Source organism: Trachurus trachurus (assembly GCF_905171665.1).
Source record: "Trachurus trachurus genome assembly, chromosome: 6".
Classification (NCBI taxonomy): Eukaryota; Metazoa; Chordata; class Actinopteri; order Carangiformes; family Carangidae; genus Trachurus; species Trachurus trachurus.
This window is the reverse complement of record NC_139897.1, coordinates 6,187,753-6,213,259: the sequence shown is the minus strand read 5'-3', so window position 1 is coordinate 6,213,259 and position 25,507 is coordinate 6,187,753. Positions and strand designations below refer to the sequence as shown.

At 43.5% G+C, this 25,507-nt stretch overlaps 3 protein-coding genes across 3 annotated transcripts in view; 1 reads left to right on the top strand and 2 right to left on the bottom strand.

Annotated features, from left to right (window-relative positions):
* Positions 1-25,507, bottom strand: part of crabp1a (cellular retinoic acid binding protein 1a) — a gene marked incomplete at its 3' end in the record, with an annotated part of 415,466 nt that overhangs the window by 32,789 nt on the left and 357,170 nt on the right. The window lies entirely within an intron of this gene.
* On the bottom strand, positions 511-8,461 carry slc25a44a (solute carrier family 25 member 44a). The gene is made up of 4 exons (XM_083974124.1): positions 8,343-8,461; positions 4,973-5,675; positions 4,701-4,828; positions 511-2,371 (listed from the first exon to the last, which is right to left on the bottom strand). The coding sequence occupies exons 2-4, from the start codon at positions 5,604-5,606 to the stop codon at positions 2,180-2,182; spliced, it is 954 nt and encodes a 317-aa protein (XP_083830250.1). The 5' UTR covers positions 5,607-5,675; positions 8,343-8,461; the 3' UTR covers positions 511-2,179.
* On the top strand, positions 8,362-25,507 carry ireb2 (iron-responsive element binding protein 2). The gene is made up of 23 exons (XM_083974123.1): positions 8,362-8,487; positions 9,672-9,801; positions 12,870-12,956; positions 13,242-13,407; positions 13,577-13,714; positions 13,819-14,061; positions 14,542-14,611; positions 14,876-15,059; positions 15,148-15,287; positions 16,037-16,208; positions 16,390-16,490; positions 16,669-16,785; positions 17,483-17,642; positions 17,824-17,959; positions 18,255-18,339; positions 19,003-19,159; positions 19,699-19,823; positions 19,931-20,035; positions 20,135-20,277; positions 21,034-21,181; positions 21,327-21,449; positions 23,069-23,254; positions 24,565-25,507. Exons 2-23 carry the CDS (start codon positions 9,777-9,779, stop codon positions 24,673-24,675), a joined length of 2,922 nt encoding a protein of 973 aa, XP_083830249.1. The 5' UTR covers positions 8,362-8,487; positions 9,672-9,776; the 3' UTR covers positions 24,676-25,507.

Here is a 25,507-nt window from a genome sequence, read left to right as displayed (position 1 = left end):
TGAAAAAGCCGCAAGCATTAATATACGTAGGAGTCGAAAAATAGCTCCTTAGGAAAGCTCCACTTGGGTAAGAAATACTGTTTAGTTTTATCATCCATCCACTCATCTTCTGATTTATTAATATGTCATTTACTTAATGAACCTGCTACTTCTCCATAATTTGGCTACATGACTTTGGATCTGGGTAAATCGCAGCCACATGAGAATGAATTTTATACAGAAATCTCAGTGTAAAAACTCAACTCTACTGCTACAGACATGATGTAGTGTCAGTGGGTGTGATATGTGGGAACAAAGTATTTCAGATTTTTGATTCTGTTGGCAGCTCAGACACAGTGAATGAACTTCTCCCTCTTGCTCAAAGTGAAAGTATAATAGCTCACCAGTTGGACCTGGTTCTTCCCAGGACGACTGACCTGGTGCTCCACCCAGTGGCTGACCAGGTGTATTGCACCCTCGATGTGTTTTAAAAGGCTTTTGACGGTCTCTACTGCAGTGATTCACAGTTCTTTATTACTTTTCATCAAATGTTCACAAGTTCTCCATTTAAAAATCACAAACTGTTCTTTAAATGATTCACAAGTATCAGCAGGTACATGGTAAATACAGGTGGAGCACTTTCCTCGCCCCTTACAGGCAATGGTCCATTTTTTGCTTTTCAGAGATCATGGAGGAAATGCTGAGTCCGTCGTTCTTGAACACGATGTTGTAGAAACTGCAAAGTGCTGTTTGCGAAGACTAAAACATTGAAGTTGAGAAAAGAAAGGGCACAGAGTGTTGAACCTCGCTGAGACGGGTTCTTCTGGCAGTAACAGTTTAACGTCTGCATTCATGTGTATAGGTTTATCTGCTGGTGCTGCTGCACTTTTCCTCCCTGTAACCAAACAGTAGTAACCCAGTCGTCTGAACAGCATATAGACACAGAGTCATCAACATTAAGAGAGGCCCATGAGGAAAGTATTGGATTGCTGCTGTAACCTTAAGTTCCTGTCTCATTTCTTCTACTGTCATAAAGCTTCACTTTATTTTTTTTTACACAGAAGCACCCGATTGGCTTTTCAATATATCTATATGGAGAAAACATTATACCTGCACTCTTGACTTCACAAACTCCCAGAGCTACGTTTAATTGACACAGACTACACAGACTTGGGCCCCGTTTCACGTTGATCTCTACAGATAAATCTAATATTTGTTTTTCTTAAAGTAAAGTGAACAATCACATTTTAAAGACACTTTTGGAAAATCTAGCTCAAGTTTCACACTTCGAAGATAAATTGAATTAAAGGCATCGCTGCAATTAAATAACAAATCTTGTCCTCCCTTCATTCAGGCCTTAAACAAAGGGGACACGTCTGCTGCAGGTTTGAAGTTTTAAACTGCACAAAATCTTCTTTCACTGGAATGCACTCAGACTGCAACCTTTCCTCTGCTGGTTGGACCAGAAACAAGGTCGTCTGTGTCTCTGCGTTTTTTGGCACATTGAGCGTTACACTCTACACCGGACTGGCCACCAGTGGATGCTCTTAAAAACACATTGTGTAATTTACTGCTCTGTACCTGTAGATCTATTTTTAAAAACTGAACCCAGCTGGAAAGAGCGCTCGACATGCATCATGTGCTCGCGAGCTCCGGCTGCCTGGGTGCACAGTAAAAATAAAACCTGACTCGCTCCGATAAAAAAAAACAGCCATACGTTGTTAAAATATACAGAATAGGACCAATATCAGTATGTGTATCAATATGTACCCTCCTTTAACCAGCAGCATTTTTCAGTGGTTTAAATTTGATGTGTTTTTTTTTTTTTATGCTGCATTTAGTGTTGGGAAAATACAACACATTCTATTCTCGTGTGTTCATGTTTCACAGTAAAAGCTTTGCAAAAAAGGAAAAAAATAAAGACCAGAAGACTCCCATTATCCAAGTAGAAAATAGCAAAGTGATAATCCCTGTAACGCTCAAGTGTAGCTAAAGACAAACATCACCGCTTGCACTCGTACATGCAGTAAAACGACACAGTCTTGTGGCTTGTGGCAGTAGCTGCACAGGAGAGCACAGTTACCCCCCACCCCACCCCACCCCTCCGCCGTGCAGCCGGAGACAGCTCTGGGTCTTTTTTTGTGTCCTGAGGTTGAAGCCCAGTACGAGGCTCGTCTCTCGACTCCCGTGTGGCCTTTTTTCACCAGTGTCTGGTCTCCACCAGGTCCGCCCGCAGGCTCAGTCTCTTCAGAGTCTCGTAGCCCACCACGATGAGCACCGACGTGGGCGTGGAGGAAATGATGCGGGCCGACAGACCCTTGGTCATCCCCCAGACGCCCTCCTCTGCCAGCAGCTGCTTGAAAGTCTCGATGACGGACGACCGTCCCTCCACCTGCAGCACAGGGAGGAGTTGAATCAGCTTTGAGATTTGCAGGAAAAAAATTCAAAACTTTTTTATTCTGGACCTGGTGGTGACATTGTTTTGTCGCGTGTTGTTTTCAGGCGGAGGAATACGTTTTCCAAATCTTAATTCCAAGACGACGCTAAACTAAAACTTTCAACATTAATAATTTAGACAGAGTTGTTTTCGAGGCAAATGCAGAGACTGCGACGGGAATGCACATCAGCGGTTTTGCATAAATTTACCTCTAAAACAACTCCATCTCGTAACGTTCTGTTATTATCTCATAGCGTGGTGAATGTGCAGGTCACAACTTGTCCACGAGAGCGTTTTGGAGTTGTTGGATTGTGTATTTGATTAGTTTGATGAGGGAAACCAAGAAATCCCATTAGCCTCTGTAGCGTAGCTCTGAGCAGTTTGCCGTTCTGCTCCGCCGTTCTAAAAATAGCTTGCACCGACAATTAAAGGTAACGAACCTACTGCTAAAACTATAGGGATTGTGGCAATGGGCCAATTTGCCAAAATGTTGAACTACCCCTTTAAGAACCGAGCAAATCCATCTGCAGGGGAAGATAAAGAAGCTCCAGCAGCTAATAAAAGGCACACGGTGGTGAAGTTGTACGGTCATTTTATGTGATAGTGCACAGCCTGTTTCCATGACTCAGCAGCAACATCTAATTTCAGCCTGGAAAGTGAAGCTGTGCTGCAGTTGACTGATCAATGTGCACTGTAACAAGAGCAGGTTGATTCACTAGGAAGAGGAAATGAGCTGATATGGATCTGTGTGAGGAGGACCTGACTGTGGAAGGTGGAAGGTGACCTGCTTCTTGAATAATTCTGAAGATGTACAGATGTAAAATAGACCTGATCGATAAACATAATTCTTCTTCATCCTGTACTGGGTGTTGAATGAGGTTTAAGTAGAAAGGACACAGTCAGTCTGTCTCTGTGTGTGTGCGTGTTCTCACACCTCAGAGCAGCCAGCGGTCGAGTCGAGCCCTTTGACTGAGACCAGTTACAATCTGTCCTCAGTATGAAAATCACCTCTTATCACTTGACTGGATCTACGTAGTCAGGTCGCATGATAACAATCCTGAGCAAACTCCGGCCAGGCCAGGAGACCCGGCCAGAAGCTTCCTGGAAACTTTCAAGTGTCTCTTGACTGAGGGAATTTCTGCCTCGGGTTCAAATGACAACAGTCGGCTGGTAAGGTAAGAAGAACCAGCTCAGGCACCGCACTCCTCACTGTAACTTTGATTTAAGTTTGAAGAAATTTTGTGGAATTTCTCCCCATGACAAAAGTGACCTGTTCATTCCACATTTCAATAGGTGGTATTGTTTTGTTTTTTTTATATAATGGCAGCCACTTAAAGGTAGAGTCTGTAGGTTTGTTCGTTGCAGTTTGTAAACACAACATTCAAACTAAGCCTCTCCTCTCAGGCTCAACTGGAACATGGAACCCTTCTTCACTTCGGCCTTCAAACTTCTTCTTTAAGTATTTGCTACTACCACCAAGATCTGCACGCCCCAACGCCTCACTCTCGCCTCTAACTATTTCCTTTTCTTCACTAAGTGTACTGTGTATCCACCATTTCTCCCAGCTTGACGGCATCTCTACCTTTAAAAGGTTATTTCAACATTTTGGCAAATTTGCCTATTGCCATAATCCCTATAGTTTTAGGAATAGGTTCTTTACCTTTAATTGTCGGTGCAAGCTGTTTTTAGATCGGCGGAGCAGAAACACAAGCTGCTCAGCTAACACAATGGAGGCTCATCAAACTAAATAATGAAATAATACTACTACTAATAATAAGTGAAGTAATAACTTATAATTATGTAACATTACGACACATGAAGCAAATACTGTACTCTTAACTACTTTCACTTTTGAGGTCACTCTGCCAAGCAGCCGTGTCTGGAATGTAGTTCTGGCTACGCATTTACCACAAAAACAACTCCGTCTCGTAACGTTCCGTTATTATCTCATAGCATGGTGAATGTGAAGGTCACAAGATGTCCATGAGAGTGTTTTGAAGTTGTTGGATTGTGTATTTGATGAGTTTGATGAGGAAAAGGGGAAAATACCACCGTCCAGAGCTCACGTCTCTGCCCCGCTGATCTAAAAACAGCTTGCACCGACAATTAAAGGTATTTAACCTACTCCTAAAACTATAGGGATTATGGCAATAGGCGAATTTGCCAAAATGTTGAAATATCCCTTTAAGGTGCCAGAAGGAACAAGAAATGCAAAAAAAAAAAAGCTGAATTGATCCAGATCCAATCAGTTCTGCATCCACGTGCTGCACAGCGGGGACCTTACCTGTACTCTTGCTCGAACAACATCCATGGGGTTGGTGATGGTGGAGGCGGTTGCTGCTGCCATTGGTCCTGCAAAAGCCTGCAGAATCAGGTGAGGGCACTCACTGGGTGCTAACAGGGACAGCTGCTCTGGGAATAAAAAAAACATCAGACACTGTAAGGTCGAAGTGCATAGTATGTTTTTGGTAACATTTGAATTCATCATTCCATATATGGAGTGCTGAATGACATTTCTATCCATCACATGCACAAGAAATCACAGTGTTGATTTACCTGCATAAAAATGATAAAAAGGCCACCACAGTGCGCTGTTTGGGATGTATGTGAGGAGAGAGGCCACGTAGCCTCTGTAAAATCCCCTGAATCCGTCAGCTGCGAAAATCTGCACCGTTATTTCGCGCGTTTGCCCGAAGGTCAGTCTGCGCTTTTGCGCTGCGAGCATCATTTTGGGCTTGGTCTTGAAGCGGGTCAGGTGTTCCCCCTGGCCCTGCATCATCAGGTGCTGAGACACCACGTCTATGGGCACAGTGATGGTCTGGGCCACCAGCGAGGCCGCCCCTCCCGCCACCACCGACTTCACCGTGTTACTGGGCGAGTACTGGGACACGTACTTGCGCACCAGTTCGTAGGTGGTGATGTAAGCCTGTCCCGAGACCAGGGTGAAGGTGTTGACCATGAAGCCGCGGTACAGGCCGCGCACGCCCTCCGCCCGCAGGATCTTGCAGAAAGCGTCGAAGGTGCCGGAGTAGAGGGCCTTTCCCTTCTGCACCTGCAGGCGGGTTCTGATGAGGCTGGCTGGGTAGACCGTGGCCCGGGTGGTCAGGGTCATGAACACGCCCAGGGAGTAGAACTTCCTCTTGTCCAGGTCCTCCCATTCGATAATCTGGATTGCACCTTTCTGCTGCATGGTGCCGGCAGCGCTGCGCCCCCTAGAGCCACATGTCTCCACTCATCAACCCACCAACTGCCAACATACCTGTGGACAAGAACATTCAGATGATTAACACAGGATGCATGATACTGACAGATCAGAGATTTTCATTGATTAATAGTAGATTGAGAGAAACCTATGGAAAACATTCTCCAATCTCATCATGTTCAGTGTTAGTCGATTTAAGATGAAAGGAACAAATCCTATCTTTGGACTGTGGATTATCTATGAACTGCATAATAACAATTTTTCACAATTTTTATGAGTAATTAATCATTGATTAAATCAAGAAAAAAAAAACAGCAGATAGATGATAGATGATAAGAGTTACTTGCAGTTGACAAGATAAACCAAGTAAGTAAACCATGATTATCAAGGATGCAGCAAAATGTGTAATAAATACAAGGCCTCTCACAATGAAGTCAGTCATGATCAATCAGGGCTGCAGCCATTCATTAATCTGGCTTTTTTCTCTCAATTTATGTTAATCAGTCAATCAATATCTTTGAAAAAGAGAAAATTGCCCATCATGTTGTTTTAGAGCTGTACTTCACATCTTATTTATCCTAAGTAATAGCTAAATCCAGATGACTCCTGATGGTCAGACCAGTGTCTTGAATAACATGATCGCTTGTTGCCACATATAGCCTATAATAAATATAAACATGCCCTCCATTTACAACTCGGTGATATGCTTCATCTTAAATTTTTGTCAACAGTTAGGCTCATTTGTATCTTGTTCTTTAGGCAATCCTGAGCTGAGCAGCAAGTATTACAAAAAAGACAGATTGTCTTTGTTTTGTAAATTACATGCAAATATCTTTGCATTATGCAAATACCGAAGAGCATATTTAAAACCAGTAACTCATTAAACACTAGAGCTCATCAAAAAAAAAAAAAAAAACTGGCACTGCCTGAATTCTCAGTTCATAAAATTACTCAGTAACTGTCTGCAGAGTTCATTCACTGCTGCATTAGAACTGGAGAACAACTGGTGTGTTTAGTTCATGTTCCCCCACGAAACTCTTCAAGGGAGTAAAAACATTGTTCTGTTATTGTGTTGCAGGCATCATTCTAACAAACATGGCACAGGTTCAGGGGACAATGGGTCAGACAAGTCCTGCAGACAGTCAAGGAGGTCTGATGAAACCAGACACGCCCCTAAAACAGGACCTCAAAATCCACCATGCGGCGCCTCAGCAAACCCAGTCTTGTACAACAGTGTTGGCACATGTCAGATTATGATGTCTGTGCAAAACTGCCTGAAAATATCACAGGATCACTGTTTCTTCTAAGGTGTTTTACCGTGCAATTGCACACTGCTCCCCACCTCTTTGCCCAGAAGACAAAAAAAGTTGCACACTCAAATATCCCCGACTAGTTTACTGTTTATTTCTCCCTAATGTGCGCTTCGAATTGTGAAATGTATGACCTTAACCGTGGTCTGTAGTGCAACTACGATTGAAGTTTTTGCTTGAGAATTATTATTACTGTTAATATCAAGAATGCTTCTGTGCCAAGAGTTGATGACACCAACTTCATGTTAGTTATTTTTTTCATATTGTTCATATATGACAATAAATGCAAAATCTATTTTGCCAAAACAATATTGTATTTTGTTATCATTAACTGTAACTGACCTAGATATGGAGTAGCCTTGGTAATGTTGTCAAAATAATCTGTTATTAATCATATTAGTAATAGCCAATTGTATTGATATTTGGAGTTGGAGAGGTAAGGCCATAGCACCAGCATGTGGGCGTACTGTGCACGCTTGAGCTTTCGCTCACAGTCGCTCAAACATGTCATCAGGGGAGTTGAATTTCTGCTCAGGAGTTTTGAAAATTAGAGGGAACATTGCACAGGATCTGAACTCATCTGCAGGAAGTGTTGGTGAAAACTCTTAAATCAGGAACAGAAAGTCTCTGCTGGTTATGACAGGGGCCTGAAAAACTGTGCTGGGTTGTTTGAACAGAGGCTCGTGTTATTGTCTGCCTGCTGCAGAGGTTTTATCGATTGTACTAATCTGGAAAAACAACAACAAAACACATCTGATAGAATTTGCCCATTGGAGGTGCCCAAACATTTGTATGGCACTGTATGACCTGCTATATGTAAAAAAAAAAAAAAAATGTGGCACTGTATGACCTGCTATACAAAACAAGTCACAGCCTGATAGACCTGACAGACTCGTAGACTACTTATCGTATGTATAACAACAGTCCATACAGTGAAGGGAGGAGTGCAGGGCTGTCTGAACACGGAACTACGGTTACGTTACAGTTACAGTTACAACATATTTATTTACCAACACATATTCTGCTCATGCTAAACTAAAAGAGGAGACTGAAGCCCAGGTCTGACTGCACAGTGCACACACACCATCCTGCAGGTGAAGCCTGAGGCAGTGAAGGCCACACTGGTCCGCAGTTACACAAGAACCTGATTTGTCCTTGTTGTGAACTCACATTTAAAAAAAAGTCAAGCACCGTTTGGTTGCGTAGCCACGTTAAAGACCGACCAGTCCTTCCAACGTTATCGCCGTTGTTTCTCAACGGTTTGGGGCAGACGGAGGAAGCACGTGCAATGTCACAGTGTGGACTGTCTCGCGCCGTCTGGTCGTTAGTTAGCTAGCTAACAGCTCACACAGCTGCTGAAGCCGTGGGAGCTTCCTCCACACTACAAAACACGCTCTCGGCCGGTGGGACTCACCTGTCAGAGGGTCGTGGAGCTCGGGTTCACCTTCCGCCGTGACTGCTGCGAAGCTGCGCTGCTGTGTTGAACTCATACGGCCTGTGCTGCTACAAGGAGGCTCATGGCTTCCGTCCATCGCTACTGCCAACTAACATCGTCAAAGGTGAAAGGTCAACCGTTGTGTTTATCAGGAGAGTCCTCTTATTGCCTCTTCTGACTTCACCCTGATAAAACAAAAACAGACAAACAGGCGTGGAGCGACAACGACTCCGGTTTGCAGCAGCTGATCTCTGTATCGATTGTGTTTACTTTACGAGCGGTTTGGGTAATTTGACATGATGGTGCGTTCAGGGCCACATTACAAACGTAGGAATTTCAACCACCACGTTTAAAGCGACGAGCCAAATCAAAATGTGTTTGACACTTACTTTACAAACACCCATTAATGATTATTATTATCAATAATACGATAAACAATAAACATACTGCATACTGGGAGTAAGGTTTTGCAAAAATAAATATTAATCTGCCCAGTGTGAGTGCACCAATAAGGAAGACATTAGCTCACTGCACACATAACAATATGCATATCTGAGAAATTACAAGAAATTTAAGTATTTAGTGTTGTACAATACTACCTGGGTTTCATGGTGATAATGACTATATTAATTATTATTTTCTTCATAAATCCATTGATTGTTTGGTTTGTAAAATTATGACACAAATTATGAATATTCATCATAATTGCCAGGAGTCACCAATGTTACCTTCAGAGTGCTGTTTTGTCCAACCAATAATGAAACCTTAAAATTATTAAATAAATAAATGATCTAATTTACAACTAATATTACAAAATTCTTCCAATTATTAAAGGCAAAGATGGCAAATTCTTATAAAAAGTTATAATTTGTGGCATCTTTGCATAAAAATTGTGAATTTCTGTCATTTTTTCAGCTGAACTTGAAAGTACAGTTGAGTACTGTACTTTGTAACAAAGCATTATATTTCATGATTTGTATGGAAAACTCTTAGTAAGTTGACACATTCACAACTAAAAATAGTCACTATTTCCATTTGAATTGAAGTAGAATAAGCCTTAGTTTCGCTGTATTATCTGTTAGAGCCTATGATCAAGAAACACCTCACACAAAGATGCATTGTTCCAGAAATATCTATAAATTAGTTTCCATCAACAAAAGGTAGCCTAAAACGAAAATACAAAATTGCAGTAGCCTAATTGTATTTGAGTAGAGTAAAACGCAATGTTCGAGTGCTTCCGTTCAATGACCTGCTGTTTTCAATGTTTCTGTCAATTATTCTTTAATGTTTTTATGTTTATTTTGTCAGTAATTTGGCGATGGGCGTGGCTTTGTGTCTCTGCGCTCTGATTGGTCGGCTCGGTGCGGTCCTGTGCTGTCGTGAGGACGGGTCGTGTTGATTTCAGAAGTCATCATGGCGCTCACTTCCCCAGTCAAAGGTAAAGAGGTGTCTTCTTCTAACCTTACCTTGCCAGCCGATATCCGACCAACATATTCTCCGAAACATGCGGGAATCGAATAAAAAAGGCCTCGCTCCCGTGAAAAGGGACTGTCGTGTGCTTTCAGTTAACGTTACATGGAGTGTACCGGCGTCAAACTGATAGAGACACAAAGCTAACAGTAGCTAGCTTTGTTAGCCTCGGTATCCAACTAACCAAGAGCTGTAAAATTAACCGGTCTTGCAACCTCGAAGCGACTTCACATTGCTCGCAATGACACAAGAGCATTTTAGTCAGTCTTAAACTGGGTGTTTGTTAATTACCTCACTTTTTATTATCGCCAGCAGACGTACTGCCAGCAGCGCGATAAGTAGCGACTGTGTTTCTCGATAAGGAGCAGCGCTAGCAGCATGAACCTGAGCTGCTACTCCGTACCTTGTCAGCGGGGCTAAAACACAGATGATGTATGTAGTGAGGTGTTCATGGATCGTCATAATCACCATCACCGTGCATAATACTTGCATCGAATCAGCTTCTAGTTTTTTAATATACGTTTTCTCTTTTCTATTTATCGGAGTGTACAACATTGTAGGTCGAGGCGAGGTGTTCATTTATATTCACCCGTTTGTCTCTGCTTACACAACGCTAAAGACAGCGCAGCGTTGAGCATCAGTTTTGTAATATTGTTTATGTCTCAGAACAGAGAGGTTTTCACCTTTCACCTGATACGAAGCCCTGCTGTTTCTTCGGTGAAACGGCTTCCTGGAAAGATTTATCTCTGCAGGATCTCTCACCAGTGATCACCTATTGTTTTTTTTTCACTGTGTTCCTGCATTTAGTGCTGTAATTTACATCATGCACTAGGTCATGTGTTTTTGTTTTTTTGCATACAGTTAAACATCAGCTGGGCCTCTTAGGGAAATATAAGCTTGAGGTTGTTCTTTGAGATGTAAGGAAACATCAGAGCGACCTGCAAGCTGCTTGTGACTAATCTGGTCCAAAAGAGGCCAAACTGTATAGAAATTGTTGGACGTGTGGTTTAATAAGGTTTAATACTTGGATGTATTTGCTGCTAAATGTCCCAGTCAACACATTCTGCTGTATCAATGCTGATATCTCTGTTCCAAATACATATGCAGGCCTTGACTTTCACCACTAGCCTACATGCTGTCATGATTAATTACTGGGTTCTGGAGGATATTTGTCTTTTTTGTATTTATTCAGTAAATACATATTCAGAATTTGTGAAACCAAAACTACACAGCATGCTTTATTGTAAAGACATTATTCAGCCCAGTGTGTCCTACACAGTTAAGTGTTGCATTAAAAGTCAGTAACCTGAGAGCCACTGTTGCAGCATGGTGTCCTGTTGAGAGACCGGAGAGAGTAATAACAAAACATAGTCAGTACATAACTGCACAGGATTTGCTAAGCTGCATTTTACATCAATTCTTCAAGGAGAATCTCAGCTACAGCCTCAGTCTGTCATCCAGACCTGCTCTCTTTCAGTCTGCACTGTCATCAATCTGACAACATTCAAATGAGACAGTTGGTCTCTCGTTTCTTTAACCTTTTGTGTTTCCCTTCATGGGGTAATGTTACTACACATGTAGACAACAGAGGAAAGAATCTCCATTTGCAGTCTGTGCTGCAGTGTCCTTCAAATGATTGAGTGTTACATCAGGTTTCCAAGAAAGAGATTCACACAGTGCAGTGAGAGATTCCAGCTCCTTGGCTACTAACTAACCGTTAATAGTTCAGAATAATGTGGACTGCCTCAGCTTTTCTTTTTGGTGACTTGAGCTGTAGCCTTGTTTGAAAAGCCTTATTTCGAAGAGATGCTCACTGAGTGGGTGAACTTCATTAATGAAGTTGACCGAACAAAGCACCAAAAAAGCATGTTTGAATTTCCTAGCAACACATGTTTGGTTCGTGTGAGTGTTTTTTTCTCAATGCCGATATTGCTACCTGGGCTTAGTGAGCTTAGTGTATCGGCCCAAAACCCGATACCAATCCAACACCACTAGTGTTGAATCAATAAACTGTATACGGTACCTTGCCATGCGGAATGCAGTGAAGGCAGTCATGCTTGACTTGAAACAGAAGATGAGAAAAAATGCAAATAACAAAATAAAATCGAATTAATAATCCATTATAATTTCTAATAATATCACATATTGAAACTTTATTTGCAATGCTTATCTTTTTTTTTAAAGTTTATTTTGGGGCTTTTTGCCTTTTTTAATGGATAGTATAGTTGAGACAGACAGGAAACGGAAGGGGGGAATGACATTCAGCAAAGGGTCGCCCGAGGTAGCCTCTGTATATGGGGCACCTGCTTTACCACCAGAGCTAAACGACGGCCCGCCATGCTTATCTTTCTAATTGCCTGCAAGTCAAAATATAATTTATGATGTCATAACCTGTTAGTGTTGACCTGGCGGTTTGTGTCTGACATCAAGCCTGAAACATGTCCCTGCCTCACCCGGCCAGAAGCTAATGCTATTCAGGCCCTTCCCTTGGTGTGGAAAAGTTTGGGAACCCCGGGTCTACCAGCATGCTAGAAAGAATAGAAAGTGAATATAAATGAGCGCCGTGGATCGGCCTCATTAGGCGATACCTGATCGCACGTGCAGTCGGGCAGACGGCCGTCAGTAACAAACCAGATGTCATTTTAGTCACAGAAGTCGAGAGAAAGACGGTAAAACGTGGGTCAGGTAAACAATACAACATCGCCATGACAACATATTGTCACGTGTATTGTTTTGCCTCGTGCTGACGGACCACTTGTTTACATAGAGGCTTGTTTATAAATTATGCCGTTACGTGCAGCGGCTGTCGTCAGTCTGCCGTCTGCCCAATTTCACGTGAATGCAGCATGAAAAATAAGATTGAGTTGCTTGCGATATACAACCGCAACGCTAGATGGGAGTAATTTCTACACAATATACCTTTAATATTTTAATATTCCTAATTGTTATATTTTTAGCCCTAACTGAAGGCAATTTTCTGTCTTGGGGGGATGGACACCAAAATAATGTTAAATGTTTGATCGCCCCTCTCTGCAGAGCACCCGTACAATCATCTAATCGACACACTGAAGGATGGCAGGACCAAGTTCTTCAATCCACAGAAGTTAAATGATCCAAGATATGGTGAGTTTAGCTCTTATTATAAACATGTTCTCCCTCTTATAAAAGTCCTGTCATGTATTCATTTTACTGAAAATGCATGCAATAAACTTACAATGCAGTGTACAGTATTTTACACACTACTTACCACTGGTTTTTCCAGCCTAGCAGTGTGTAAAAGTTCTTAAAATGTATTTGTAAATATAGGTCAGTGTTTATTCACAATGTATGTGAGTGCAAACCTAGTTTGAAAGTGAACCTTGAATGAATTAGATTGAACTCATTTGGTTTTTTGTTGTCTCTGTGTAGACAAGCTGCCTCTGTCCATCCGTGTCTTCCTGGAGGCAGCCATACGTAACTGCGATGGCTTTTACACAAAAGAAGAAGACGTCCAGAACCTGTTGGACTGGCAGCAGCAACAAAACAAAGCTGAGGTGCCGTTCTCTCCAGCGCGAGTCCTCCTCCAGGACTTCACGTGAGTGTCACAGGGAATTTTGGGTTGGGGGGGGGGGGTCAAAGCAGCTGATCATTTAATTATAGAGGGAAATTGTACAAATTAGCTTATTAGATTGTGGGTGTTTATGGTCTTTCTTCATGCAGAAGTTGAGTTTGATTATTTCTCCTCCTCTGCTTTCCTTTGACAGTGGTATTCCTGCCATGGTGGACCTGGCAGCCATGAGGGATGCTGTTGCCAAACATGGCGTGGACCCCAGCCTGATCAACCCTAAATGCCCCACAGACCTCATTGTAGACCATTCATTACAGATTGATTATAGCAAATGGTGTGTTTACATTTATATTTTGTCTTTAGACGTTAAATGAGTTACTTTTTTTTTCCACTTAAGCACAAACACTAATCCGCCTTATTCACCTTTCTCCTCCACAGTGCCATACAGAATGCTCCAAACCCCGGCGGAGGGGACGGCTCCAGCCAGAGCCAGGGCCCCTCTCGCTCCACGCCCTCCAGGCCCCCGTCCAGAGGAAGCTCACACTGTGGAAGCCAGCGAGGCCCATGTAGCAAAGCTGCTTGCAGTGACCCTCCAGCCTCCCCGGGTGGACCTCCAGCCTCTGTCCAGCAGATCGAGAACACGCCTCTCCTCTGCCCCTTTCACCTGAAGCCTGTGTCTGAGTAAGTAGTGAAGGACGGGGTGGGGGGCTGTCCTGTCCTGTCCAGCATGAGGGTCATTTAAAGAGGAACTTTGCAAGATTTCTACCTTAATTAACCAGCTTTGGAGTAACTGTGATGGTTAAATGACTTGTTATTTGGAGAATGGAGGCTCTCTGCCTTCCACCTAGTGTCTCTTGGCCAGAAAATAGTGATGGGTGAGTACCGATACCAGGTATATGACAGTTTTGTAAAATACGCACTCTGTAGAGGGAGAAAAAAGAGAAGAAAGAAAAAAGGGACCATAAACAGCGAAAAAACAACTGACTTGCATAGTTCCTCTTTAAATTTATAAATAGTAAAAAGAGGAGCAAACAAGCTCAAATTATTCAGTGTGAAAAGCAGGGGAACTGATGCCATCAAGACTTATGATGAACGATGTCACAACTGTTTTAGTGAAAGTTCGACATGTTCACTGTTGTTCATTTGTTTTTTATTCTACAGACCTGAAACAGCTCTGAAAAACCAGGAAATGGAACTGATCAGAAACAAAGAACGACTTCAGTTCTTCAAGGTGCAGCAAAGAGAAGATGTGTTTTATTACATCATGTCAGACTGAAGTGTCTGTGTGGAGCCTGGAGGAAATTATCTGTTGCTGTTGTGTTTTAAATAGATGTTGGAACTATAGTTTGTGTTAGTCTTATGCTTTTACAAAAAAAGAGAAAACATTTTTATAGCTGTCAATTAAAAGTCAAGGAGCTAACACCTTTCTGCTGGAGAGACGGAGCATCCACTGTTTTCTCACTCTCTCTGTTTTCCCCCTCTGTCTGCCGAACAGTGGTGTTCACAAGCTTTCAAGAATGTGAACGTGGTTCCTCCAGACGTCGGCGCAGTCCACCAGGTCAATCTGGAGTATCTGTCCAGGGTGGTCCAAGTCAGCGACGGCTTCATCTACCCTGACAGCGTGGTGGGGACCGACTCCCACACCACCATGATCAACGGCCTGGGCATCCTGGGCTGGGGTAAAACAATTTGAAGCTTTACAGTAACAGCCGTCGCTTCGTCATTCCCCTCTGACATGTTTAACATGTTTGTGCTCTCCTCCGCCAGGTGTTGGGGGAATAGAGTCTGAAGCGGTGATGCTGGGCCAGCCAGTGTCTCTGACTCTTCCTCAGGTGGTGGGCTGTAAACTGGTGGGCTCCATCAACCCCCTAACCACCTCCATAGACGTCGTCCTCGGCATCACTAAGGTAACATTGCTCTGCTGCCCTCACTATGTTATGAGGAATTATTTTGTCAATGTATACACTAGGGCTGGGTGAAAACACTGATTTTCCGATTCATATCGACCTTCATATGAAAGATCCAATACGGATTCATATTTCCTTACACCAATTTTTTAATGTATGCCATTTACTGTTTGTTAGTCTCGCTCAAGATTAAAATTGGTATAAAACTGAGATATCTCTAAATGAACCAATATCCAATTGAATCATATCAAAATGGAAATCGAATCGGGACCTTGTGAATCGGAACGGAATCGATTCAGTAAATCAGTAGTGACACCCAGCCCGAGTATACACAGGAGATAAAGGAAAGTTGAGAACTGTGAGAACTGGCAGCGAGGTGTAGAGATGTGGTCTTAAAACTAGGGCTGCAACTAACGATTATTTTCATTATGGATTAATCCGTCGATTATTTAAACAAAGTTGTTTGGTCAATAAAATGTTAAAAAAAATTGAAAAATGTCAATTAGTGTTTCCCAAACCACAAGATGACGTCCTCATATGTGTTGTTTTGTCCACAAACCAAAGAGATATTTAGTTTACTGTCATAAAGGAACAAAGAAACCAGATATATTTACATTTAAGAAGCTCAAATATATCATCAAAATAGTTGACTTTTAATTTAATAATCAATGAATTGTTGCGGCTCTACTTAAAACCATAGAGGAAACTCACCTCATGTGACAGTAACGATGTGTTGCCTTGATTTCCAGCACTTGCGGCAGGCTGGGATCGCTGGAAAGTTTGTCGAGTTTTTTGGACCTGGCGTCTCTCAGCTGTCGGCCCCCGACCGAACCACCATTGCCAACATGTGCCCAGAGTACAACGCTACTGTCAGCTTCTTCCCCATCGACCAAGTCACGCTCAAGCACTTTAAAAAGACAAGTGAGGGCTACCCACAGTGTTATTCTTCCCCTCAGTGTCATCAGACTCATGAAACAGCTCAAACTTTCTGCCTTAGTCCACCTGTTCACACATGAAAATAGTTCTGTAACTGTAAAATGTTATCAACACTGTATTCTCACCAGATGACTCAAGCGCTAACCTGACATTATTTTCTTTTCAGACTTTACCCAGGAAAAACTTGAATTGCTGGAGTCTTACATGAAGGCTGTAAAACTATTCAGATGTTTTGATGACCCCTCAGAAGACCCCGAGTATTCAGAGGTAATTGTTGTGAACAAAACTTGGAGCTGTACTGTCTGAAAACTGATGTTATAATATATCTGAGGCTAAAGAGAAGTTACTTGTACCACTTTGTGCTCCATCATAGCCAGCCATCGTTTGCATGCCCTGATTTGCATAATAAAGTGAAATAAAAACGTCTTATTCTTATTCTCTACAGGTGATTGAAATCAACCTGAGCTCCATGGTGCCCTATGTGAGCGGACCAAAGAGGCCTCAGGACCGAGTGGCCGTCTGCAGCATGAAAGAAGACTTCCAGAGTTGTCTTGATGAGAAGGTAACAAGGGTTAACATTGATATTAAATTTTAGGTCTAAAATAATGAATCTGAAGATTTTCTTTTTAATGTCTCCTGTTTTGCAGTAGTGTGTCTGTCCCCGCATCGCCACGGCAGCGATGAATGGGAGCGGACCGATCTTAGGCTGTTTAGGCGGTGGACAGAACTACTGCAAAATATTAAAAACAAAATCTTCAGATTTATTCTTTTAGAAAATACTAGGAAACTACCCCGGAATTGTCCTTTAAAGAGGAACTAAGCAGGATTTCTCCCGTGGCTATGCTAAATTTTTACCTTAATTAAAAAGCTCCGGAGTAATTGTGATCGTTGACTACATGACTTGTGACTTGTTACGAGTGAGAACAGAGGCTCTCTGCCTTCACCTGGCGTCTCACGGCTGAAAACCAACCTTGCAACATCGGTGTAGTACCTGGTCGCCGCCGCCCCGGTGTCCCAGCTCTCGTCTCTGCACACCGTGACACAAACGCGCCCCGTAACCCGTAATCTTTTGTTTTTGACGGTCAAGACTACACAAACACACGTGCCGTAACATCGCATATGCGGCTTCGTTGTAAACAGATGCACATGGGCGAGAGGAGCATAACCAAACAGCGGAAAAGCGAGCGGACTTGCATAGTTCCCCTTTAATGTCTACTGCCACTGTCTACTTGAGACCTAACCTGTCCGTCTCCCTGCAGGTGGGGTTCAAAGGCTTCCACATCTCCAAGGAGAAGCAGAAGACCTGCATCCCCTTCCTGCACTGCGGTCAGGAGTACCAGCTGGCCCACGGCTCGGTGGTCATCGCCGCCGTCATCAGCTGCACCAACAACTGCAACCCGTCTGTCATGCTGACTGCAGGTAAAGCAAGTCAACAGATGAGCCTACCATCAAATTGCTCCGAGGGGGCCGGTGTCTGTTTTATAATCTCGTAATCCAGTCTTTTTATCTGCACAATTCACGTCCAGCACTTTTTCTGTCACTCACAACAAAATGACCATGCCGCTTTGTGATACTGAACGTCGGTGCGTCTCCTCCTCAGGCCTCCTGGCCAAAAAGGCGGTGGAGGCCGGGCTTGTGGTCAAGCCTTACATCCGCACCAGCCTGGCTCCTGGAAGTGGCATGGTCACTCACTACCTCAGTACCAGTGGAGTCCTGCCTTACTTTAGCCAGCTGGGGTGAGCCAGTTCACACTCTAACATCACACACACTTGAAAGATACAGAGCCTGAAATGATGTGTCTGTGCCTGACGTGTCTATGGTGTGTGAATGTGAATGTGAATGCGTGGCTGTGGCTGTGGCCTCTATTGAAAAGTGCTTTGAGTGGCTGGTGAGACTAGAAAAGCTCTCTGTAAGTGCAGTCTGTTTGCCTCAACACCAAGAGATAAACCTGGACTTATGGGTTGCACTTAGCATGTGCTAATTATGTTTTGTCATAACCAGACTTAAGACCACCTTGTTTCTCCTCTCCAGGTTTGAGGTGATTGGTTATGGTTGTGCCACCTGTGTAGGAAACACAGCTCCTCTACCAGAACCTGTCGTAGACGCAATCAAACAGGTAAGTACTGCTATAATATGACCCATTTCAAATTCTAGAGATGCTGAAATCACGCTTTGATTATTGTAACAGTCTCTTCCTGTGCATTAATCAAAAAGCTCTGGAGTACTACTAGTACAGAACTCAGCAGCTGGGCTTTTAACTGGTACCGAGAAGTTTTGGCTTCTTTAGGATTGATTTTAAGATTTTATTCATTACTTTTAAAGCTATTCATGGCCTGGCTCCAGATTACATTTTTTAACCCCTTATGTACCCCCAACATAATTTGAGCTCCTTGGGTAGTGGTCTTCTGTCTATTCCAGAGACCAGGTTTAAAACTAAAGGGGACAAAGCTTTTGCTGTTAGAGCTCTGGAATGACCTGCCTGGGGAAATAAGGTGGTCGGAGTCAGTGTCTTATTTTAAGTGAGTTTTCCACTGTCATTTACCTTTTTCTTTCTATACATCCCTGCCAGGTTTATTGTCCTTTTAATGTTTGATTTCATCCCCTGTGTTTTATCATTTCCTACTGAATTTTATTTTATCCTCATTTTCTCTGTTAAGCACTGCTATATAAATAGTTTATTATTAATTTTATTCAGTCAGCTTTTAATTTGGATATTAAAAGCAGATATTATCATGATATTATCATAGTTCCTTTCACCCAACAATACATTTTGTTTTAGGGCGACCTGGTGGCCTGCGGCGTGTTATCTGGCAACAGGCACTTTGAAGGCCGCCTGTGTGACTGTGTGCGTGCCAACTACCTGGCCTCCCCTCCTCTGGTGGTGGCCTATGCCATCGCGGGAACTGTGGGAATCGACTTTGAGAAAGAGCCTTTAGGTAAAGAAAACACACACACACACACACGTCAGGAGCTGCTTTAAGCCGCTGCTCTCAAACCTCAGGTTCATTAGAGGATTTTAGGATTTTGGCTAATTTCAGTGAGTAAGTGTGTAACGGTTCAGCGTCTTGTTCAGTCATGTGTCGGCTGTAGAGGAGGTCAAAGCAGTGATCGCTTCAGCATAAGGTCCTTCATCACTTTTTTTTGTCTAGTAAAGTGACGTCGCTGCCTAGGAAACAGAAATACTGCAAAATAATAATAATAATAACGTGACAAAACATTATAACGTTAATTTGTGTCGTCTCGTTTTCGTCGTGTGATAAAGGTTCGTTGACGAAAGCAGCACTCATTACCAACAATGTTTAATGAACATAGATGAAACTCTAAAAAGCCAATGTTGTGTCTCATGGATGATGTCAGTGCTGAGGCACCAACATTTAGAAGATTTGTCTGTCAACATGAAGCAGGCCTGACCTGTGTGTTTGAATAGAGTCTGTCTTGTTGTGGCGCTAACACCGGGCCTCTGTTGTCAACCCAGGTGTGACATCAGAAGGGAAGGAGGTGTATCTTCATGACATCTGGCCGTCCAGGGAGGAGGTCCAGCAGACAGAGGAGGACACGGTCATCTCCTCCATTTTTAAGGATCTCAGGGGAAGGATGGAGGTGAGGAGTCGGCCCTCACCAACGCCTCCTGTCTTTTCTTTCCTGACTGTCTTGTGTTTTATCCGAGTGACTCATTGTTTCCGATTGCATGCTGTGCTTTCTTACAGAAAGGGAACACTTTTTGGAACAACGTTGACTGTCCAGAGTCGGTACTTTTCCCCTGGGATCACAAGTCGACGTATATCCGCTCACCCAGTTTTTTCAGCAAATTGGTAAGTGAATTTGGACCGAGGAGGTTCTGCTGGTTTCTGTTACTGAAGTAACACTCTGCAGTTTGGGAACTGAGCTCCTGGTCTCGTCTTCTCTCTCAGAGTAAAGAGGTTCCTCCTCCTCAGTCGATAGAGAACGCTCATGCCTTACTGTTCCTCGGGGACAAAGTGACCACAGACCACATCTCACCAGCCGGCAGCATCGCCAGGGTCAGCGCAGCCGCCAAGTACCTGCTGAGCAAACGGTCAGTTCCCACCAGCAGCTCTATAATCTCTGTCTGAACAGGTCGGCAGTCAGTCAGAGCAAATCTGACCCGACATCAACTGATTTACAGCCACAGTCCTGAAAAATGCAGCTAGTGAGAGTCATGACAAGATGTGACTTGTCCAGGCTGATTCTGATTGGCCAGAGGACATGCAGTACATTATTTGCAACCTGCAGAACTGATGTCACTTTTACGTGTTGGTTAGAGCAGGAGACATTTTTATTCCAGGGTTTGCAGACATAACATTTTCTCAATTCAAATAGCACTCAGCAATCAGAGATTAAAAAGTGCTTCACTATGATAAAACAACAAAACAAACACATGGAGACAAATTACTCAAGATTTGAAATAAAACAGTAGAAACATGAATGCAATGTAAAATTATAATATTATAATAATGTTTTTACCTCAGATATGTAATTGAACTTGTTAGTTTGTCGATGTAAACATGACAAAAACAGAATGATTAAATAGAAAATCTGAGTTGTGATCTATTAAAAATGCCATTGACAGACATTGAAAAGTGCACAACACATAATGATGGAGTGAACAAACCCACGGCCACAGTGACAGTTGAGACCTGACACACACAGCTCCTCCACAGTATTAAGCCATCATCATCATGTAAACATGTCACAGCTGTGTAGTGATCTCACCAGCACACTGTTTGTTTGTTTGTTTGTTTGTTAACGGATAAATTTGAATCTATTTCCATTGTAAATGTTTTGCCCCCAGCCTGACGCCGCGGGAGTTTAACTCGTACGGCGCTCGCAGAGGGAATGATGCAGTGATGACCAGAGGCACCTTCGCCAGCATCAAGCTCCAAAATCGATTCATCGGCAAATCGGGCCCCAAGACTTTGCACATTCCTTCAGGCCAGACAGTGAGTAGACACTGCACCAGACCTGTACAACTGTTGAACTCAAGCCGTAGCACTGTGTTTGTATCGCACTGGCCGGCCTGCTGTCTCTGAAAAGTCCGAGCCGCAGTTGACAACGTGTCCTCCCTCCCTCCCTCTGTCTGATCAGCTGGACGTCTTCGAGGCAGCTGAGCGCTACCAGAGAGACGGCATTCCTCTCATCATCCTGGCAGGCAAAGACTACGGCTCTGGGAACTCCAGGGACTGGGTGGCCAAAGGACCATACCTGCTGGTAAACCACAGTGACGCACTGCACTGACTAGACAAACAGGATGAACAACAGCTGCCAGCCTCTCATTTATCTCATCTGCTAAGTATTCTGGTACTTAATGCTGACCATACACTTAAAGGGATATTTTAACATTTTGGCAAATTAAACCATTACCATAATCCCTATAGTCATAGCGGTAGGTTTGTTACCTTTAATTGTCGTTGCAAGCTGTTTTTAGAACGGCGGGGCAGAGATCAAATACACAATCCAACAACTCCAAAACACTCTCCTGGACAAGTTGTGACCTGCACATTCACCACGCTAGGTAAATGCGTAGCCGGAACTACATCCCAGGCACGGTTGTGCAGCAGAGTGATTTCGAAAGCAAAAGTAGTTTCAAGTATTTGCTTCATGTGTTGTAATGCATTATTATTTCTTAGTGTGGCAAATGTGCAGGTCACAACTTGTCCACCAGAGTGTTTTGGAGTTGTTGGATTGTATATTTAGTTTGATGACTAACCTGACCCTAACCCTAACCTGAGCAGCTCGTGTCTCTGCACCACGGATCTCAAAACAACACACACAATTAAAGGTAATTAACCTAACCCTATGACCATAGGGATTATGGCAATGGGCGGATTTGCCAAAATGATGAACTATCCCTTTAAGTACTTTTTAAAACCACCCAACACAGAGGCACATAACACATGCAAACAACAGAATGAGGCATAAGAATGTTTTTAAACTACAGACAAAGACAAAGTGGACAACAACATTTTTAAGCCATAATCAAGCCATGCAAAGCAGAACCATAAAAACAGTCTGACACAATAGAAGCAGAACCACAGTATGACATGCATGCAGGTACATGGAAGCAGACAACAGCTAAGGAAGTTCAGCTCATGGTTTTTCTACCCCTTTCCCACTGGCCAAAAAAACAGTTTAAACCCGCTAACAATCGGCTTTTGGTAGCAGTGGGAAAGGCGCACCGACCCGCGTCGACCCGCGTCAAACGACGCGGGTTAAAATCGGCTTTAATCGGCTCGGCTCCGATTGGCTTGCAGTGGGAACGCCAGACCCGCGTCAACCCGCTAATTTACGTGATGATGCTGAGCGTTACGTGACGCCACGTCATCGCGCCGGTCGCGTCTCATATCACGTACCAAAACAAAGCTCTGCTCCGCTCTGCTCTCATTCGAAACTGGGATCAAAATATCAAACAACACTGACCAAAAAAGATTGAAAAAAAAAAGAAGTGACAGTCTGTTTAACTGACGTGTTGTGCCGCGGACGTCCGTCATATGGCCGCGGCAGACTCGCTGTCCTCCGCGGAGGGACCTCACACTCCGCGGCGGGCGGCTGTGGCATGACGGTGTTTCTTGCACCGCGGATGAGAGTGGAGCGACTGGATCAGACAGCGTTTAAAAAACCTGCGTCGACCCGCTAATTTTAGTGGGAAAACGGCTTTAGTCTGACACTTTGTCACTTCCAGAGACAATGTTTCACAAGTCACCGAGTTTGACGATCAGCTCTGACCTGAGACCTGAGACTAGAACCTCCCGTCACTCTACTTTTTTATGATCTATAGCGCGCCGTATATACCACAGACCTCTCCTCACCCACCTCTCTCCGGTCCACAGGGCGTACGCGCAGTCATCGCAGAGAGCTTCGAGAAGCTGCACAAGAACCAGCTGGTGGGAATGGGCATCATGCCGCTGGAGTTCCTGCCGGGCCAGAACGCAGACTCTCTGGAGCTGAGCGGGAAGGAGAGGTTCACCATCACCCAGCCGGAGAGCCTGAGCCCCAGACAGCAGCTCACCGTCAAGGTCGGCAACAGGCAGCAGGCACCAAGCTGTGATGACACACACACTGCACACACACACACGTCTGGGGGTCTTGTTGTTTGTTTTCACTGTTTTACCAGAACTTTGACACTTTGTCCAGATCCAAATCTTTTTCCTTTCCACAGGATGTAGCTAAGTTAAAGCTGTTTTGTTGGATTTTTTGCGATTTTTTTCCCCTTTTATCACATACTCTAAACACTTGGTGAGTCATGTTTGTGGCCACCTGAGTGTTACTTCAGTCTCCGTCTCTTCAGCCTCCTCCATGGCTCCTGAGTGTGTGTTTGTTCAGGACCTGGTCAGTGCCCTCCCCTCATCTGTCTGCTCCTCTTACGCAATACAATCAGCTCCACAAAGCCACAGAAAATTATTCAGCATGAAGTGAGCCCAAGTGTACGTAAGCACGGTTACACCACATACATCATCATTAAAGGACAATTCCAGGGAAATTCAACATAGTTTTCCTAATATTTTAGGGCTAAAAGAATGAATCTGTAGATGTTCTTTTTAATGTCTCCTGTTCTGCAGTAGTTCTGTCCCTGCATGGCCACAGCAGCGTATAATGGGAGCGAATCGATCTTAAGCTGTTTAGGCTGTTTACATCCCACAATACCACTTTTTTTCCCACATACAGCATCAGATGGCTTCAAACATACACAGAGGGGTTTGTTTACTTCAAGAAAGCTGACATTTGTAAACAGAGCTGTAATACGAAGCCTCGCAAAGTCTTGTGCGAGAATCAAGTTGATGGCTCAGTCTGAAGCTCACGTTTTCCTAGCAGTAAATCTGGCTGTTGTTTATTCTACCTGTAAACATACTGAGCTGTCAATTTGACTCTCGCCTGTGCAGAGGAATACTGAGTGAGTTGGTTAGTTCCAGATAAACTGGAGGTTAGGGGGGCGAGTCCAAGTAATTTGCCATATTTGAACATTTTATAAAAAAAAAGTAATTAACTTTTATAATGTGGTAATTCAGTTAGGCAAGGCAAAGCAATTTTATGTGTATAGCCTGTCTTTAACAGTTTGTCTCAAAGGGCTTTACATGGCATCATGACACCATCCTCTGCCCTTAGACCCTCACATCCACTGAGGAGAAACTCCATAGAAAACCCTTTGAACAGGGGAAACTGGAGAAACCTGTTACCGTTTGGGGAAACAACTAATTAGTAGTGTGTGTATTTGGCGAACCGATGCTGATGATAGGACACATGTGAAAACATGTGAAACAGTGCAATGTTTGAGGGTTATGGTTTATGAACGCTCCATAGTGAAGGATTTGTCTCTGTCTTCCCACAGACCAGCCAAGGAAAGTCCTTCGTCGTCACCGCAGTGTTCGACACCGAGATGGACGTTATCTTTTTCCAGAACGGAGGGCTTTTCAGATACGTTGCTCGGACTTTTCTCTAAAAACGGCCTCGGCCCGGTCCTGAGCCCGCCGAGGGCGCATCAGGCCGACGAACTGCAGCCTTCATCATTTCACTGGTTTGTCTTCAGCATGGACGAAAAAGAACGGCTCGTTGGAGCGACACAAAGACACAATGGTGGTTTGTCTGTCTGAGCTGGACGGACGTCTCCGAACTTCAACTGGAGCGGAGAGACGACATGTTTAGCTGCTTCTCCATCACTACACGTGGCTGTGGCTGTGGCTGCTTCTGCTTCTGCGCCGGCTTCATTTCTCCTCACGTCACCGACAAAACAAGCGCAGGAGGAAGTGCTGACACGCTCGGTAAAGAGACTGCACCCTGGACGACCCTCATCCGTTTTTGTCTTGATGTTGGAGACTGAAACTGTCCCGAGTCCTGAGGGGATGTTCCTGCTTTCATGAAAGCCAAGAAGAAAAGAGTCCAGTCTGCTTCTGTTGTCGTTTAATCAAAAAAATAACAATCCTGCCTGCAAAGGCTCAGATGGTGCTATGGTACTACGGCATGATTACATGATATATTTTAAAGTGAAGTACAGCCTGTTTTTCCCGTCGCCCAGGTCAAATGTGGAAATTCAAAACAAGTTGATGTCAGTTGCTCATATTTCTAACTGAGGTCAAACAGTCTTATATAAATTCAAGTTCTGTTAATATTTCTTTAATCAAACTTTTTTTTTTTTTTTTGCAAAAAAAGGTATATTTGCCTACTAATACTCAATTTTTATTATGTGGGAAAAAAAGTGAAATCCTCCTTTCTGTTGTTACCTGTATCACTAAACTCCCTGCTTCACCATGGCTCCTACAACTGACAGTCCTCTG